General features: G+C 45.4%; 1 protein-coding gene and 1 pseudogene across 2 annotated transcripts in view; both read left to right on the top strand.

The window, feature by feature from the left end:
- Positions 1 to 4,869: 4,869 nt before the first annotated feature.
- On the top strand, positions 4,870 to 5,354 carry LOC100977481 (ATP synthase subunit d, mitochondrial-like; annotated as a pseudogene).
- Positions 5,355 to 6,329: 975 nt separating this feature from the next.
- Positions 6,330 to 19,024, top strand: part of TGM5 (transglutaminase 5) — a 34,012-nt gene continuing 21,317 nt past the window's right edge. The window contains exons 1-4 of one of the 2 annotated variants that reach the window (XM_003805587.6): positions 6,330 to 6,418; positions 12,669 to 12,848; positions 12,955 to 13,200; positions 16,559 to 16,677. In XM_003805587.6, the coding sequence (XP_003805635.1) occupies positions 6,409 to 6,418; positions 12,669 to 12,848; positions 12,955 to 13,200; positions 16,559 to 16,677 (555 nt within the window). In that variant the 5' untranslated portion in view covers positions 6,330 to 6,408. The remainder of the gene's footprint in view (positions 6,419 to 12,668; positions 12,849 to 12,954; positions 13,201 to 16,558; positions 16,678 to 19,024) is intronic. The other variant, XM_003805588.6, reaches the window with a different exon arrangement.

Genomic DNA, 19,024 nt, shown 5'->3' with positions numbered 1-19,024 from the left:
GACCCTGGTTCCCCCAGGGGTAAAATGATAACATAATAATAGGAGTGTCAGCCTGACTTTCCCTCATAGGGTTGCTGTGAGGATCAAATGAGGCAGTGTATTCTAAAGTGCTTTGCAGCCGGGCACAGTGGCTCACTCTTGTAATCCCAGCGCTTTGGGAGGCCAAGGCAGGAGGATCACCTGAGGTCAGGAGTTAGAGACCAGCCCAGCCAACATGGTGAAACCCCATCTCTATGGAAAATACAAAAAATTAGCCAGGCATGGTGGTGTGCACCTGTAGTCCCAGCTACTCAGGAAGCTGAAGCAGGACAATCGCTTGAACCCGGGAGGTGGAGTTTGCAGTGAGCCAAGATTGTGCCACTGCACTCTAGCCTGGGCGACAGTGAGACTCCATCTCAAAATAATAAATAAATAAATAAATAAATAAATAAATAAATAAATAAAGTATTTGTATATATAATTTATACATAAATAAGTATGTATATTTATTTTACATAAAAATAGATATAAAGTATTTGTAAGCTGGAGTCATCACATTATTTAACTTCAAACTATACTACAGGGCAACAATAACCAAAACAGCATGGTACTGGTACAAAAACAGGCCTATAAACCAATGAAACAGAATAGAGAGCCCAGAAACAAGGCCCCATACCTACAACCATCTGATCTTTGACAACACTGACAAAAACAACCAATGGGGAAAGGACTCCCTATTCAGTATATGGTGCTGGGATAACTGGCTAGCCATATCCAGAAGATTGATACTGGACCCCTTCTTTACACTGTATACAGAAATCAACTCAAGATGGATTAAAGACTTAAATGTAAAACCCAAAACTATAAAAACCCTGGAAGACAATCTAGGCAATATCATCCTAAACATAGTATCAGGCAAAGATTTCATGATGAAGATGCTGAAAGCAATCACAACAAAAGCAAAAATTGACAAATGGGATCTAATTAAACTTAAATGCTTCTGTACAGCAAAAGAAACTATCAACAGAGTAAACAGACAACCTACAGAATGGGAGGAAATATTTGCAAACTATGCATCTGACGAAGATCTAATATCCAGTCTCTATAAGGAACTTAAACAAATTTACAAGAGAAAAACAACGCCATTAAAAAGTGGGCAAAAGACATGAACAGACACTTTTCAAAAGAAGACATACATGTGGCCAACAAGCAAACGAATAAAAGTTCAATATCACTGATCATTAGAAAAATGCAAATCAAAACCACAATGAGATACCATCTTATCTTACACTAGTTAGAATGGCTATTATTAAAAAGTAAAAAAAAAAAAAAAAAAAAAAACAGATGCTGGCAAGGCTGCAGAGAAAAGGGAACACATATACACTGTTAGTGGGAGTGTAAATTAGTTCAGCCATTGTGGAAAGCAGTATGGTGATTCCTCAAAGAGCTCAAAACAGAACTACCATTTGACCCAGCAATCCCATTACTGGGTATATACCCAGAGGAATATAAATCATTCTATCATAAAGACAAATGCATGCGAATATTCATTGCAGCACTATTCACTATAGCAAAGACATAGAATCAACCTAAATGCCCATCAATGACACATTGGATAAAGAAAATATGGTACATATATACCATGGAATACTATGCATCCATAAAAAAGAATGAGATCATGTCTTTTGCAGGAATATGGATGGAGCTGGAGCCCATTATCTTTAGCAAACTCACACAGGAACAGAAAACCAAACATCTCATGTTCTCACTTAGAAGTGGTGAGAGCTTATGAACACAAGGAAGGAAACAACAGACACTGGGGTCTACTTGAGGGATGAGGGTCGGAGGAGGGAGAGGAGCAGGAAAAAGAACTATTGGGTGCTAGGCTTAGTATTCAGTGGCGAAATAATCAGTACAACAAACCCCCTTGACATGAGTTTACTTATGTAACAAATCTGCACATGTACCTCCGAACCTGAAATAAAAGTTTAAAAAAATTTTTTTTAATTGAAGTGCTTTGTAAATTGTGAAGCGCACTCACAGAGGCCCTCTACCAGTTTAATCCCTTCTCCAGGGTGACTGTCTCTGTTTCTATGGGTGAGAAAAGAAGGGGAAAGAGGAATCCATTGGCGTCTGCCAGCTGTGGCTTCCCTGTGCAATCGTCTGTGGGGCACCTCCTCACCCTCCCTCAGACCCAGGCATCCAGCCCGTCATGGCCTCTGATTTTATAGGCAAAGAAACTGTCACCTGCCCAGGGGCACAACGGAAATTCATGGCAGGGCCAGAATCAGCACCCAAGTCTCTCTGGGTCTTAGAAAGGTCTGACCCCATCTGTAAAATTAAAGAAAAAAAGGAAGTTCTGGAGGTTCTCCACCCCCACCTAGTGAGCACTGGCCTGCCCCATGCGGATGGCAGATGTGTCCTCACTTCTCTGTTCAGGTGTCCCTCCCCTGTGGGCACAGCCCTGCTTCCTTCCGGACAGGAAGGTGCTCATCAACCCTGCTTAGCCTCCCTCTCTCTCCCTGTCCCCTCCCCTGTGCTGAGGGACAAGCTGCTCTATCAGAGCTGCCTCCCTCTCCCCAGCACCCTCACCCACATACCCTCTGACTAATGGCTCACAGAAATCGAATGAGGGGCTGAACCTATAAACCAGCTCCCTAGGCCCAGAGCCCAGGTCTTATTCAGCCCTACGGTCCAGGCAGAGGAGCTGGCCAGGGTTTTCCTGACCCTATGAATGGGCTTCGTGCCCCTGCGGTGCTTCCGCCTCCTCTCTCGTCCAGTGGCTACCTTAAACAAGACTTCTCTAAGTGCTCCTGACCATGTGAGGTCTTTTGGGGGAGGCCCAGGCCCTCCACAATGGGTGTGAGTTCCCTGCCCTCTCCTCAAGGTTGGGGCATGGGCAAAGCTGCCAAGAGTTCAGCCACTCAGCCTGGCACAACTCAAGGGACTTTACTCAGAGTGACTGCCTGATTGCTCCAAAATCCTCTCAACTGTTCCCAGATGCTTCAGGCTGGCCTGGGCACCACAAAACAGACTGGTGTCCCGCTGGCCATTGGGCACTTTCTCCTTTGGCCACCACAGCTACCCTAGCTGCACTTACCTTCCTGTTCCCCCTCTCCTGCCTAGGCCCCTTACACTCTCCTGCCTATGCTCCTTCCTCCTTCCCAGCTAACCCATCTCAGCATGTGGCAGTGGGTTCAGGTATTCATCCATTTGTTTATGTAGGGACCATCTTTTAATTCATTCACTCTATCGGGCAAGAAATACGAACTGGAAAACCAACTATGTTCCAGATATTGCAGCAAGCAAGCACTTATGAAGCACCCAGGCTCTGGAGTCTGACGGCTGCATTCAAAATCTAGCTCTACCAGTTCTTTGTGAATGATCTATTTAATGTCTTTAAGCCTCGATTTCCTCATCTGTAATGTAGGAACAATAACAGTAACTAACTATAGGGATGTTGTAAGACCAAGTGGGGTCATGCATATAAATACCTCAAAATAGTATATGTTATTAAAAGCTACTGCTGGTTGTATTAGTCGTTCCGCTATTATTAGGCACTGTCATTCTTAAGCACTGGGAACGCTGTTAATAAGACACAGTCCATGCCCTCCAGGGTGATTGGGGGAAAGACAGATAAGTATTTATAATGTTGAGGCATGAGTTGGCTAATAGGAAATACAGAAGAAGCAGCCCCTATTAGAATCCGGGTGCAGCAGAGGAAGGGTGTCAGGAAGACTTCCTGGAGGGGTGATGCTTGAGCCTGGGTACCAGAGAAAGTAGAGTGAGAGGAGGACATTTCAGAAAGAGAGAGGCTGATGCATGCAAGAGAGAGGGAGAGAGGGAGGTGCGGGAGAGAGGAGGTCAGCCTTCCCGGCCTCCAGGTGGGGAGGGGAAGACCCTCAAGGCTTTGAGGGTGATGCTGAGAAGTCTGGACTTTACCCACTGTGGGATCTTAAGCAGGGGAGCAACCTGATGGAATTGGCACTTCAGAAAAATCACTGGTGACTCATTTGGAGAAAGGGTGAATGGGAAACTGGTTAGGAGTTGTCCAGGTAAGCGGGGGCTTCAGTGAAGGCAGAGCAAGGGGGGCACCGTTTCAGGACAGCATCAGGAATTGGGCTGGACTGATGGGCTAAAGGGAGATCAGGAAGCTGGAGAAGTACAAGGTGGCATGCAGGTGTCCCCTGAAGTGATGGATGGACAGTGTCCTCACTCATCAAGACCAGACGTGCAAGAGGAAGGGCACGTATTTTGAGAGGAAGGAGCAAGGGGAAGAGTTCCATTTGGGCTCCTTGGCTGTGAAGTGTCCAGGGTTTCCCCCAGAGGAGCTGTCCAGCAGAGGGTGCCGCAGTACACAGTTCTGGGGGTCCCCAGTGTCACGCGGGAGCCAGTGGAGTGAGAAGAGAGGAGATGGGGACAAATCCCTGGGAGGCACCAGTTCAAGAAGGGAAAGTCTGTGATGGGGACTGAGAGGAAGAGGACAGTGGGGATAAGGAGGCAGCTAGACAACCAAGAGAGAGAAGTCACCTAAGCCCAGGAGGAGTGGTCAGTACCCGCAGGGCTGCAGGAGGCCTTGCAGGGTAAGAGCAGGAAAGGCACCCAGAGCCCAGCCCTCAGAGCTGGGAGGTGAGCGTGGCGTCGAGGCAGCCGTGGGACAGAAGGCAGTCTGCAGCAGGTGAGGGGTGGTGGGAGGCAAAGCAGTGGGCAAGGAGCTTGGCTGAGAAGTGGAGTTGAGAGAAAGGGCAGGGGCTGCTGGGGAAGCTGGGGATGAGAGTTGAAGGTGGATGTGCTGTGTTAAAATAGTGAACTGCATTTGTGCACATATACCCTATAAGAGGTGAGTGGGGTGTGGACCATGGGCTGCCACGGTCGGTGAAGTATACCAAGATGGCTGGGTGAAAACTTGCTCTAAAAACCATTGACTGGGTAGCTTTTGCAGAGATGATACCCCAAAACCAAAAGGCCATTGCTAATTATCTGAAATCCTGGAATGAGACCCTCACCTCCAGGCTGGCTACTTTACCTGAGAATCCACCAGCTATTGACTGGGCTTACTACAAGGCCAATGTGGCCAAGGCAGGCTTGGTGGATGACTTTGAGAAGAAGTTTAATGTCCTGAAGCTTCCTGTACCAGAGGATAAATATACTGCCCAGGTGGATGCTGAAGAAAAAGAAGATGGGAAAACTTGTGCTGAGTGGGTGTCTTTCTCAAAGGCCAGGTTGGAGAATATGAGAAACAGCTGGAGAAGATGAGGAACTTAATACCATTTGATCAGATGACCATTGAAGACTTGAACGAAGCTTTCCCGGAAACCAAATTAGACAAGAAAAAGTATCGCTATTGGTCTCACCAACCAATCAAGAATTTATAAAATTAAGTCCAGGAAGAAGCCCTGGCCCTTATAGTACACATTCTGGACATTAAAAATAAAAATAATTACATAGGTTTTAAAAAAGAGCTGAGTGGGGACAGAGAGAATTGAAAATACAGGAGGGAGGACAATGCTGGTGAATGAGGTTCCCCAGGGAGAAGGACCCAGAAAGCAGGGGATGTGGGGAGAAGTGCCCCAGAGCACAGAAAGACAGGGTAGGCATGGGGGTCCCACACACTCCACAGGCAGAGCCCTTCCCCCTCCTGCCCTCTCTCTCCTTCCACCTGCGCTTTTCTCCCTATGAAAGGGCTTGTGCCTTTCTTACTAGGATCAAGGCCCTTGCTCACCGGCATTCCCACCCTCTCACCTATTTCCACACCTCCTCCACAAATCTTCCCAATTTTTCTTCCTCTATTTTATTTGTGATTATTTGCTTTTATTTGTGATTTGTCTTGGACCTGCCAGGTCTCATGCAAGACAATGCCACTGCCAAAGCTAAATACAGTGAAATCATACCGAAGGAGATCCAGAAAGAGAGGGTTCTGTTTGCATTTAATGTTCAGGAAGTGACTTTTCAGGATAAAAGAGAGGCCTTGGTTACCTAGCAGGGTTCTCGGCTCAATGAGGTGCTTTAAGCTGTGAGCAGAGTCTTGGGACCCTGATGCTCCTTCCAGCAGCCCCCTGCATCCCTCTGGCGGGCCCATCAGCTCACTTCTCCCTCCTGACTTCTCCACCACAGCACAGCACCTGCCTGGGAATGCCCTATTGCTCAAGAGCTATCAAAGGCCCACACGGCACAAGGCTGTGACAGTTCATCAGCCTCCACACCTCCTTTCAATTCAGCAACACTGCCAAGAAAAACCTGAGGGCAAGTGAGCAAACCAGTTGTGATCTGCTCGGTAATCAGGTGGCAGTGCAGCAGTCCAGCCCCGCCTTCAGTTCTCCTGGAGGCTTCCAATGGAAGGAGAAGTAGACACTCTGGCACCAGTTTGCTGAAGCTCCAGACCACCCAGCTGTTCTGTGGGGAGCATCCCAGGAACCGGAGGCAGCTACCATGGCCCAAGGTAGGGAAAGCCCCTGTGGCCACTGGAGTTCAGGGATAAGGAGGACAGAGAGAGACTGTAGGAAGTCAAGGGGTGGAGGGTGGATTCAGAGAAATAAAGAAGTAAATACAGAACTGAGGCAGGAAAAGCAAGAATCCCAGAAACCTCAGTATTCATTGGTGGCTTGAGAACCAGGAGACAGCGTAGAGGCAGACAGGTAAACACAGCAACGCAGCTGCTTGCTAACATGCCTGCCTCCATAGCCAGGTGGGACAGGGCAGGGCCAGAGATGAGGGGGTCAGGGTTTCTGTCCTTCTCTGCTACTAGCTGACCCTTTGACATTGGACAAGTCACTTCGCCTCTAGTTTCCAACCCCCTTGCCTGAAAAAGGAGGGATTGGACCAGACAATCTTGAAATTGTCTTCCAGCTCTTAAGTTCTCTGAATCTTCATATCTTCTCTTCTTCCTCCATTTCAGAAGGTCTATTACTGATCTTAGCTAATCTTCCCATCACCAACCTTCTCTCTATATCATCCCCCTTTCTCTGGAAAGAGCTGCTGTGAAGATTAAATCGTTAGTTGAAATCATTTAGAGGAATAAGCTTTCAACTTCCTCTACAACTGTAACAACCTTACCTTTATTTATTACTTTTTGTGTTTAAATTTTTGTTTTAAAATTTTCATAACTTTTAATTGCACAAGAAATATGGGAATACATAGTTGGAGTAAAATAAATCAATAATTATAGATAAAGCTATAGTCCTCTGCCCGCCATCCCCAATGGCAGCCTCATCTCCAGAGTAAACACTGCTACCTGTCTTTTGTCTGCACATTTACACTCAGACATACATTTACTCAATGTAATACATAGGATTAGCATGTGTGGTCTTTTTTGGTATATCCATGGTATCATCATATTGTATGTATATTTCTACAACTTGATTTTTTTCACTCCACAGTATGTCTGGGAGCTCTGTCCATGCCAGTCAGTACCTATAGATCTACCTCAATATTTCTCATAGTATCAGTGCAAGTAATTTCTAATCCTGTCCCCTATTGATGGGCATTTAGGTTGTTTTCAATTTTCTGGTTACACAAGCAATATTGCAAGGAACATACTCATCCATGCCTCTGTGTGCTCACGTGGGAGTGTCTCTCTAGGATAACTACTAAGATCACTTACTTTAAAAGTTCTTTCTACAATCTTCTGTTTATTTCCTGATCATCTCACCCCATTCTCCTCTCACCTCAAGGAAAACAAATATGCCCAGTAGTCAATGAACCTCCTATTTGAACAGATGGCACCTGGGCTGAAGAGTCATTGCTGTCTTAGGCAGAGATTAACATGGCCCAGGATGTCTCTAGAGGATGGAATTTTGTCCCAGTGCTTGCTGCCAGGCAGATGCTGCCATGCCTGCTGAGTAGCCTGCGTCATGTGCCCAACCTGAACTGTAGCCAGTTAGTGCTGTCTAATAAATTGGTCTCCAAAGGGGGCGAGCTTCTTTTTCCACTGTTAGGTAAAAGCCAAGTGCTTTCTTAGCTGGCAGTGGGTGTGGACATTTTTTTGATCATGAGTGAAAGCTAACAGTGGGCAACAGCTCTTGGGGGTGATGGGAAGAGCACTGGACTGGGCTCAGGAATCCTGGTTTAACCTTAGACAAGATATTTAACCCACCTGAACCTTGATTTTCTCATCTCCAAGTGTGGATGACATGACATTTTGTCCCTGCAAGGATGCGATGAAGATTAAATGAGATAACTGTCCTAGCGTACCTGGCACAGTGCCTGGCACATAGTAGATAGGCCCTCAATAAGATGTTGATTAAATCTGAAATCTGAAATAAGTACAGGGTGATTTTGCAAAAGATAGAGAATTCTATTCAACCTAGCAAATCTGAGTACCTACAATATGCTGATCATTATGCTTAATTTCTTTTATAATAATAAAAAACTAGTTTATGAAACAGATGTGTGTTAAAGTAATCAAAAGCACTCAAAGAGATTTAACATAAAGTGTAATACTTATTAGGGTATTTTGGCACAGTCAATTTGGTTCATATTTGTTTATAACAACTTTTATTGAGATATAATTCATATACCATCAAGTTCAGCTTTATAAAGTCCACAATTCAGTGGTTTTTCATATACTCACAAAATTTTGTGAGTATCGCCACTATCTAGTTTCAGAACATTTCATTACCTCAAAAAGAAATCCCATACACATTGGCAGTCACGTCCCATTCCACCTTTCTTTAGCTCCTAGCAAACCCTAAATCTACTTTCTGTCTCTATGAATTTGCCTATTCTGGACATTTCATATAAATATAATCATATAATATGTGTCTTTTTATGTCTGACTGCTTTCACTTAGCACAATATTTTCAAGGTTCATCCATATTTAGTATGTTCAGCATTCTTTTTTTTTTATAGCTGGATGATATTCCTTTGTATATCATTTTGTTTATCTATTCTTCAGTTGATGGACAATTGTGTTGTTTCTACTTTTTGGCTATTATGAATAATACTGCTACCATTTTTCAGGTATTATGTGAACATGTTTTCATTTATCTTGGGTATATACCTGGGGATCGAATTGTTAGGTCCTATGGTAACTCTTTGTTGAATGTCTTGAGGAACTTCCAGACTGTTTTCCAAAGTGCTGCACCATTTTACAACCCCATGAGCAATGTATGAGGATTCCAATTTCTCTGCATTCCCACTAACACTTGTTATTATAGTCATCCTAGGAGATACGAGATGGTATCTCATTTGTGTTTCCCTAGGACTAATGATGTTGAGCATCTTTTCGTGTATTTATTAGCCTTTTGCGTATCTCCTTTGGAGAAATGTGTATTCAGGTCAGTTGCCCATTTTAAATTTGAGTTGTCTCTTTTATTGTAGAGTTATATGAATTTTTTAAAAAGTATTCTGGATATAAGTCCCTTGCCAGATATAGGATTTACAAACATTTCCTAACATTCTATGGCTTTTCTCTTCACTTTCTTGACGATGTTCTTGAAGACAAAAAGTTATTAATTTTGATGAGGTCCAATTCATTTGGTTTTTCTCTCGACTGTTTGTACTTCTGCTGTCATATCTGAGAAGCTGTTGCCTAGTCTAAGATCACAAAGACTTACCTCTATGTTTTCTTCCAGGAGTTTCATAGCTTTAGCTTTTATGTTTAGGTCTTTGATCCATTTTGAGTTAATTTTTAATAAATGGTGTGAGTTATGCATCCAACTTCATTCTTTTGCATGTGGATATCCACTTGTCCCAGCACCACTTTTTGAAAAGAGCATTCTTTCCCCCACTGAATTGTCTTGGCACCTTTGTCAAAGATCAATTGACTGTAAATGGGAGTTTATTGCTAGACTCTCAGTTCTATTCCACTGATCTATATGTCTATCCTTATGCCACTACCACATTGCCTTGATCAAGAAGTGCCACTCCTCTAATTTTGTATTTACTTTTCAATACTGTTTGGCTAGTATGGATCCCTTGTATTTCCATATGAATTTTAGGATCCACTTGTCAATTTCTACAAAATGGCTGTTGGGATTTTGTTAGGGATTGTGTTGAATCTGTAGAAAAACTTGTTATCTTAATGATATTGCCTTCCAATCCATGAACATGGAATGTCTTTTCATTTATTTAAGTCTTCTTTAATTTCTTTCAGTGATGTTTTGTGATATAGGCTTTGCACTTTTGTTAAATTTACTAAGTCATTCTTTTTGATGCTGTTATAAATGGAATTATTTTCTTAATTTTATTTTCAGGTTACTCCTTGCAAATGTATAAAAATACAATTGGTTTTTGTATATTGATATTGTGTCCTGCAACCTTGCTGAATGCATTTATTAATTATATTTTTTGGCGGGTTCCTTGGGATTTTCTATATACAAGATTATGTCACATGTAAATAGAAACAATTTTACTTCTTTCCAATCTGTATGTCTTTGATTTTTTTTCTTTTTGCCTAATAGCCCTAGCTAGAATCTCTAGTAGAATGTTAAATAGATGTGACAACAGGAGACATTCTTGTCTTGTTCCTTATCTTAGCAAGAAAGCATCCAATCTTTTACTATTAAGTATGGTATTGGCTGTGGGCTTTGGAGGGCAGTGGTGCGATCTTGGCTCACTGCAACCTCCACCTCCCAGGTTCGAGCAATTCTCTGCCTCAGCCTCCAGAGTAGCTGGGATTACAGGGGCCCACCACCACGCCCGACTAACTTTTGTATTTTTAGTAGAGACGGGGTTTCACCATCTTAGCCAGGCTGGTCTTGAACTCCTGACCTTGTGATCCATCCGCCTCGGCCTCCCAAAGTGCTGGAATTATAGGTGTGAGCCACCACGCCCGGCTGGAAGTCCCCTTCTATTCTTAGTTTGTTGAATATTTTTATCGTGAAAGAATGTTGGATTCTGTTGAATGCGCTGATTCACTTTGAAAAAGTCTAAATACAACCAAGAAAAAGCAGCTAGGTCTCTGTACTTATTGGCTTATATCTAGAGGCAAAAGACAGACAAAAAAGTAGCTAAGAAAAACATCTGAACACCTCGTCCTAATCCTTACACTAGTAGGTCTGTTGATATGAATGAACAAATGAACCCGGCATGTAAATTAACTTGTCAATTAAGCAGATGAGCGATTCAGGTAAGTGTATAGCTCAGTAGGTGATGGAAAGAAGGGTGGGCCAATTGAGGCAGGCTTCATGGAGCAAGTAGGTATTGGAGGACAGGTGGAATTTGGTTAGAGAGTGAGGGGCCCTTGAGTTGGGGCTATAACAGCAAATACAAAGACAGGGATTTGCTTGGGGATAGATTGGCTAGAGGACAGGGCCAATGCTGGGAATGATGAGAAGTGAGAATGCAAGAATAAGCTAAGGCCAAGTATGAAGAGCTGTGTCAAGTTAAGGAATGTGCCTTTTATATGGTAGACTGTAGGAGATCTCAGAACTTATAAAGCAAAAGAATGGCATGATTAAATTATCTTGAGGAAAGGTAATCTGATAATGCATTAAGAGATGGGAGATGGGGAGAGATACAGGAGGCAGGAGACCTCATGGAGGCCATTATGGTGACTAGGTATGAGGAGAAGATGTTGGAATTATGTGAATGTGGAAAAGGATGGATAGACACCAGAGATGTTTTAATGGAAGGCATGAAGAGAGTTAGTGACAGGTGAATGGGCATGGGCTGAGAAGGAGATGGGTGAGCCAATTGTGATTTAAAGGCTGTGAGCCCACCAGGTGACTTGGACCATGGCAGAACCATGGTCAAACAAGGAAAAATCAAACACAGACCCTTCTGGCAGAGACACACTTGGAGACTAGTGAGGTCAGTCTGTGTTTTAGCAGAGGCTCCAGAAGGTTGGGAATGAAACTTTCTTTGACTGTTGTCAGCATCCAAGCTCCCAGGGCACTGAGCACGTGGCCTGTGGTGGTCAGAGAGCCAGCAGATGGCTAAAAGAAGAGCAGCTAGCAGCCGGGCACAGTGGCTCATGCCTGTAATCCCAGCACTTTGGGAGGCCGAGGCAGGCGGATCACGAGATCAGGAGATCCAGACCATTCTGGCTAACACGGTGAAACCCTGTCTTTACTAAAACTACAAAAAATTAGCCAGGCATGGTGGCGAGCACCTGTAGCCCCAGCTACTCGGGAGGCTGAGGCAGGAGAATGGCGTGAACCCGGGAAGCGGAGCTTGCAGTGAGCCGAGATCGCGCCACTGCACAGCAGCCTGGGCAACAGTGTGAGACTCTGTCTCAAAAAAAAAACAAAAAACAAAAAAAAAAAGGAAGAGCAGCTAGCCCAAGGAAAGTTAAACCCAGGGCAACTAAACCAGAGAGCAGCTCCCCAGACCTGGAGGCTAGTACAGGCGCAAGTGAGACTGTTAACTTGAGTCCAAGAAAGCGGATGCTGGGGTGAATCTGAAGCCATGTGAGGCTGAAGGGAGCAATCAAACTTGGCCAGGTCTACAGAAGGACTTGGACAGAGGCAGAAAACCATGCCCCTCCAGGAGGGTGTAAGGAAGAAGAAGATAGAGGGTCAGAGAGATAGGAGAGGAAGGAAAAAAGAGGAACGCGCATGCATGGAACCTCATTAAATCCTCATCCTTATCCTCATCCTGGCAGGCTGATCTTATGGACTCTATTTTACTGATATGGAAACTGAGGCTCAGGCTAAGTTACTTTCTCAAGTTTGCAGAACTAGTAAGTGGTAGACAGGATTGGCTCCACAACCCCACTATTTTGTCTAACCCTGGCTGCCCCATTGCAGGGCTAGAAGTGGCCCTCACAGACCTCCAGAGCTCCAGAAATAATGTGCAGCACCACACGGAGGAGATCACTGTGGACCACCTGCTTGTTCGCCGGGGCCAGGCCTTCAACCTCACCCTGTACTTCAGGAACCGGGGCTTCCAGCCAGGCCTGGACAACATCATCTTCGTGGTTGAGACTGGTAAGAACCCCAGCTGGCTCACAGGGGCTAACTGTGTGTGCCTGGGAGGGGATTTTCGGGGGTTTGGAGGTCGCCATGGAGGGCCTCAGCTCTACTTCCCTCCTAGGACCGCTGCCAGACCTGGCCTTGGGGACTCGGGCTGTGTTCAGCCTGGCACGCCATCACAGCCCCAGCCCCTGGATTGCCTGGCTGGAGACCAATGGGGCCACCTCCACAGAGGTGAGCTTGTGCGCTCCTCCCACGGCGGCCGTGGGTCGGTACCTCTTGAAAATCCACATCGACTCCTTCCAGGGGTCTGTGACGGCCTACCAGCTAGGGGAGTTCATCCTGCTTTTCAATCCCTGGTGCCCAGGTAAGGCAGGGTGCCCAGGCGGTGCCCTCCTTTCTCTTCTGTCAGTGCTGCCAGAGAGACAGGCTCAAGGGTTTCTAGACCCCGCTCCCGGGCCACCCAGAGCCTCCTCAATTCCCTGCACTCAGCATCCGCCCCAACTACCACCAATCAGGGCAGGAAATCTTGCTATTCATTTACTTATTTAGAATTTTCAAGTTATAAACCAAATCATCTTTGCTTAAACAGAAAAACTGTTACAATTAAGTTTGATCGTAAATAACATCTACCTTCATCATATAATTTTAAGTTAACTAGAGTATTTTTCGTTATAAAAGGAACGAATGCACTGCATTGAGTATTTATGGAATGAAGGAAAGGGTTAAAAAAAAAGAAAGAGAAAAGTGTAAAGTAAAAAGTAAAGCCTCCCAATCTCTAAGTTCCATTCAACAGCAGTTCTATTCTTTCAGATTCCATTCACCTTTAACATTTTCTTGTGTAGTTTTACAAAAGTGGTCTATGCTTAATCAAATACGTATGCCTCTGTGTGTGTGTGATTCTACAATACATACCGTAAGTGAGATTATGTAATACATACCATTCTCCAGCTTTTTTTTTTTTTAATTTAACAATTCAACTTTGAGCACATATTCCTATCGGAGCATTCTTCTTAGCAGCTACAATTATTTCACTGTTTGGATGCACCAGATATTTTCAACTAGTCCTCTATGGGCATTTTGGCTGTTTCCGGTTTTTTTTTCTTCTTCTTCTATAGACAAAGTAACAGTGAATATCTCACACTACCTGTCTCACAAGCCCTGACCTCTAAATCTAGTTGGGGACAGGGCTAGATACATAGGCAGACACAAGGACATGGTGCGGGCAGAAGGGGTCAGGAGTACAGAACGGGTCTGCTGTGCTTTGAGCAGAGGCCAGACTCCCAAGTCTGGCTTCTGACTTAGGGGACCATCCCCTTCCCATCTTCCCTCTCTTTCTACCTTCTCCCCCAGCCTTATCCCAAGGGGGCCTCCTGGGTCACATCAGGACCCAGAGCCCTGGATGGGTTCTAACGCCTCTAACCACTACCCGCTTCCCTGTCCCCGAATGGCTGAGAATGCTCACCCATCAGCCAGGTGGAGAGACCCTGCCATGGGATCCAGGAGGGCCAGTCGACTGTTTTCCCTGTCTCTGTCTCGTATCTCTCTCTCTCTCTCTCAGGGCCTTCTGAGCAGTGGGGAGAAAAGTGTTAATGATGGGGCCTTCTCTCTTGAGCTTGTGCCACACCCAGGCCCCGGGAGACCCAACACTGGGCCTAGGGTTGGTGGGGGCTGAAGTGCCCTGTGGTGCTGCAGGACAGGAGGGTATTGGCTGGGAAGCCTCACTGTGTAGCTCAGGCCACTGCTGGCCCTGGCTGAGAGGAGGGGGCTGTGTGGTCTCAACCATAAACCTGCAGCTTCTCACCACACTGGCCCAAACCCTCAATAAAATACATCTCAGCAACGAGGCCTCCTGCACCAGCCTCCTATCAGGCTGTGTCTGAGGCTGCCTCTGAGGAGGGCACCTTTCCCTCAGGGTCAGGCAGAGCTTCCAGACAGTTCTAGGACCCTGCGAAGCGGACGTCTGTGCCCATGGCCTTTTGTTTGTTTGTTCTTAACTTTAAAAAGATAATTTTTAACCTTTATTTTAGGTTCAGGGGTACACGTACAGGTTTGTTACGTAGGTAAATTGCACACCACAGAGGTTTGGTTTGATGTACGCATTATTTTGTTACCCAGGTAATAAGCATACTACCCAACAGGTAGTTTTTCTTTTTTTTTTTGTAATGGTTTCTTTTTTTTATTATTATACTTTAAGTTCTATGGTACGTGTGCACAACGTGCAGGTTTGTTACATATGTATACATGTGCCATGTTGGTGTGCTGCACCCATTAACTTGTCATTTACATTAGGTATATCTCCTAATGCTATCCCTCCCCCCTCCCCCCACCCCACGACAGGCCCTGGTGTGTGATGTTCCCCACCCTGTGTCCAAGTGTTCTCATTGTTCAATTCCCACCTATGAGTGAGAACATGTGGTGTTTGGTCTTACGTCCTTGCAATAGTTTGCTCAGAATGATGGTTTCCAGCTTCATCCATGTCCCTATAAAGGACATGAACTCATCCTTTTTTATGGCTGCATAGTATTCCATGGTGTATATGTGCCACATTTTCTTAATCCAGTCTATCATTGATGGACATTTGGGTTGGTTCCAAGTCTTTGCTAGTATGGATAGTGCCACAATAAACATACGTGTGCATGTGTCTTTATAGCAGCATGATTTATAATCCTTTGGGTATATGCCCAGTAATGGTATGGCTGGGTCAAATGGTATTTCTAGTTCTAGACCCTTGAGGAATCGCCACACTGTCTTCCACAATGGTTGAACTAGTTTACAGTCCTACCAACAGTGTAAAAGTGTTGGTATGTCTCCACATCCTCTCCACACCCCCAACATGTAGTTTTTCAATCCTTACCTTCCTCCCACCCTCCACCCTCAAGAAAGCCCCATTACTTTCAATGGCAAAAACCACAATTACTTTTGCACCAACCTAATGTTAAGCTATTTTTGAACTGGCTTCAAAACCCTCTGTTCATATGGGCAGCACGTATATGTGTATATGTATAAAAATTCATGCTGTAAACATTGTTCATAATCTGTTCAGACTTCATGTATCACATACAGATTTCCACGTCCATGTACACGATTTTGCTGCCTTACGTCTCTATGGTATGAGATTCCGTGGTGGAGATGTACTGAAGCTATCTAACTACTCCCCAATAACAGGGCGTGTAGGTGGTTTCCAGCTTTTCAGAATCATAAACAGCACTCAGATGAACAGCTTAGTGTCTAAACCTTTGTGCACATATGAAATGCTTTGTCTAGATTAAATGCCTACAAAAGGAATAACGAGGTCAATGCCAACCCTTAAGGTCTGGTTTGCTCTTTTCCAACCAAGATTAGTACAGCAGAAAAAGCACAGAATATGGAATCAATGGGCTGTGTTCAATTTCCAGCTCTGTGCTGATGTGTGATTTGAGCAATTTACTTAATCACTCTGAGCCTGTTTCCTCAACCTTAAAGTGGGGATAGGATGTAAATGTGCTTTGTAAACCAAGAAATTCCACCAAAGGGAAATTTTTATTATTCTACCTTATGTTCACGTTGAGCCTGTTGCTGGTGTTGGGAGCATGGACTCCCTAAGACCCACTGCCTCGTGCCCCTCTTGGTGTCGCCAGGGGCCCTTGCTCCAGAACCGTTTCCTCTGGGACTGTGGGGATGAGAATGGGGCAGTAAGGGAAAGGTGACTTTTCTGCTTCGTGCCCTCCCACTCTGGTTCCTAGAGGATGCTGTCTACTTGGACAGTGAACCCCAGAGGCAGGAGTATGTCATGAATGATTATGGCTTCATCTACCAAGGCAGCAAGAACTGGATCCGCCCATGTCCCTGGAACTATGGACAGGTGAGTCTCAGCCCTGCTTATGGCCCATCCCAGCCCTGAGCTTGTGGAGAGAGGGAGCAGGGCGCATGTGAGCTTCACCTAGAACTGCTGACCAACGCTAACTAAATGGCACGAGGAAGATGTGTGTTGTGAACCCAGGTTGCCCGAGGAGCAGCCACAGGGAGTGGGAGGGCCTTTCTCTTTGCTGATCACATCTGATTTGGACAACAAGAGCTAAGGGTAAGGGCAGTTAAAGGCACCTCACCCAGGAATTCCAGTGAGCATGAGGGTGAGGATGGAAGGCATGGCAACCACCACAGCAGTGATGATGCCCGGCATTTTGGTTCATTAAACTGTTTTTCCACTGGGATCCCATTTTCCACTCTCTCACTTCATGCTCACAACCCCTGGTGACTGACCCTAGCATCAATTCTGTCACACCAAGGACAACTTGTCCCCTGAATGTCTCAGCCAGAAGCAGGGCTGATGAGCAGCAATGCATCTCCCTCCCCATGGCTACTGTCTCTTTATTTCTGTGTCTTTTTGATGATACATCTTTTTAATTATGAAAGTTAATACATGCTTGTTTAAAAAGATTTGCAAAGAGACATTACAAAAATGGATACATGAAGGTCATCCCAAGCACCATCACCAGCTTGGTGTATGTTCCTCTACATTTTGTTTTCTATACGCATTCTAAAATGCTACTTTATATGTAAAAATAACGTCATATTAATTGCAATGCTCTGCACCTCCTGCCTTTCTAAAAGCCTGCCTCTCATTTCAAATTCAGCCTGCAGCAGGGACTTCAGGAAGTCCAGTGCCAGGCAAGGAAGAGGGCTCTCGATGCTGAGCCCCAGTGCCAAGAGCACTGTGGGAGGGAGAGGATCAGCCCTCGGCCACTCAGAAAGCTGTCAGCTAGGAAACCCTGGGGATCCTCGTGGAGCCTTGTCTTAGCTTGATATGAATTCCTCTCCTGGACCTGCCCAAATAGAACTCCAACATATGTGTCCTTCCAGCCCCAGCCTGGGCCCAGGGGTGGCTCTAGCCAAGATGAGATATAGCGGCCTCAACTGGCCCCAACTCACATCCCCAATCCTCACTAAGCGTGGGCAGATTGGGCATCATGGAGAGACCTGGACAGGAGTGGGCTGCCATCTGTGAGAAACAGAAGTGAGGGGTTGCTGCTTTCTCAGACCTGGGTCCCTCTGTTTCTGTCTTTCTTTTGTTGTTGTTGTCTTGTTTTTTGTTTTTGAGACATGGTCTTGCTCTGTCACCCAGGCTGGAAGGCAGTGGTGAGATCATGGCTCATTGCAGCCTTGACCCCCTGGACTCAAGTGATCCTCCCACCTCAGCCTCCTGAGTAGCTGGGACTACAGGCATGCCCCACCACGCCTGGCTAATTTTTTTATTTTTTGCAGGGACGAGGTCTCACTATATTGCCCAGGCTGGTCTCAAACTCCTGGGCTCAAATGATCCTCCCATCTCGGCCTCCCAAAGTGTTGGGATTACAGGTGTGTGCCATCGCGCCTGGCCCATTTCTGTCTTTCTTCTTCATTAAATATATATTGATCGCCTGCTCAGTGCCAGGCAGGGTGCTAAGTGCTAGAGATATGAAAATGAATACAACATTGTCCCTGATCTTACAGTGTAATGCGGACTCAGACACATAAACAGGTCACTTATCATGCAGTGGAATATGTAAAGATTGAGAGACAGGGGCAGAGTGTTCTGAGAGCCAAGGGGAAGAGCTCTTGGTTGGGCATGGGAGTATCATAGAAGCTTCCTGGGAGAGGAGATGTTTGAATTGAGTTAGCCAAGTGAAGGATAGTGGGAAAAACATCCCAGACAGAGGGAAGGCATGAGCAAAGACACGAGGGTGGGAAACGGTTTGGCCCACTGCAGACATTTGGTGTTGCTGGAGAAAAAATGGTAGGGATGGGGGCGGAGGGCAATTATTGATACTTGAGGCTGGAGAGGTAGGTTGGGGCCAGATCTGGGAGGAACTTATGTGTCTTCTGAAGGAGGTCAGAGCTTTGATTCTCTAGGCTGTAGGAGGCCTTTGAAAATTTGAAAACAGAAAAGTGAGCTGATCAGACTGTCCTCTGGGGAAGATTGATCAGAGAAGCCTCCTAATTCTGCATGTTGCCCAGTGTTACACAGGAATAAATGTATTCATTTACACTCATTCTACAAAGAGGTACAGAGTTGCTGCAATGTGCTGGGCACCATGCCAGGCCTAAGGTCCAGAGTTGTGAAGAGAGCTGGACTGAAACAGCCCCGAGACTCAGGCAGGAAGAGACAGACTTGACTACATCACGTAACTGAGTCTCACGCGGAGAGGGGACATACCCAGGGCTGTGGCGCT

The sequence above is a fragment of the Pan paniscus genome, chromosome 16, assembly GCF_029289425.2.
Source record: "Pan paniscus chromosome 16, NHGRI_mPanPan1-v2.0_pri, whole genome shotgun sequence".
NCBI lineage: Eukaryota > Metazoa > Chordata > Mammalia > Primates > Hominidae > Pan > Pan paniscus.
This window is presented reverse-complemented; position numbering and strand designations above follow the sequence as displayed.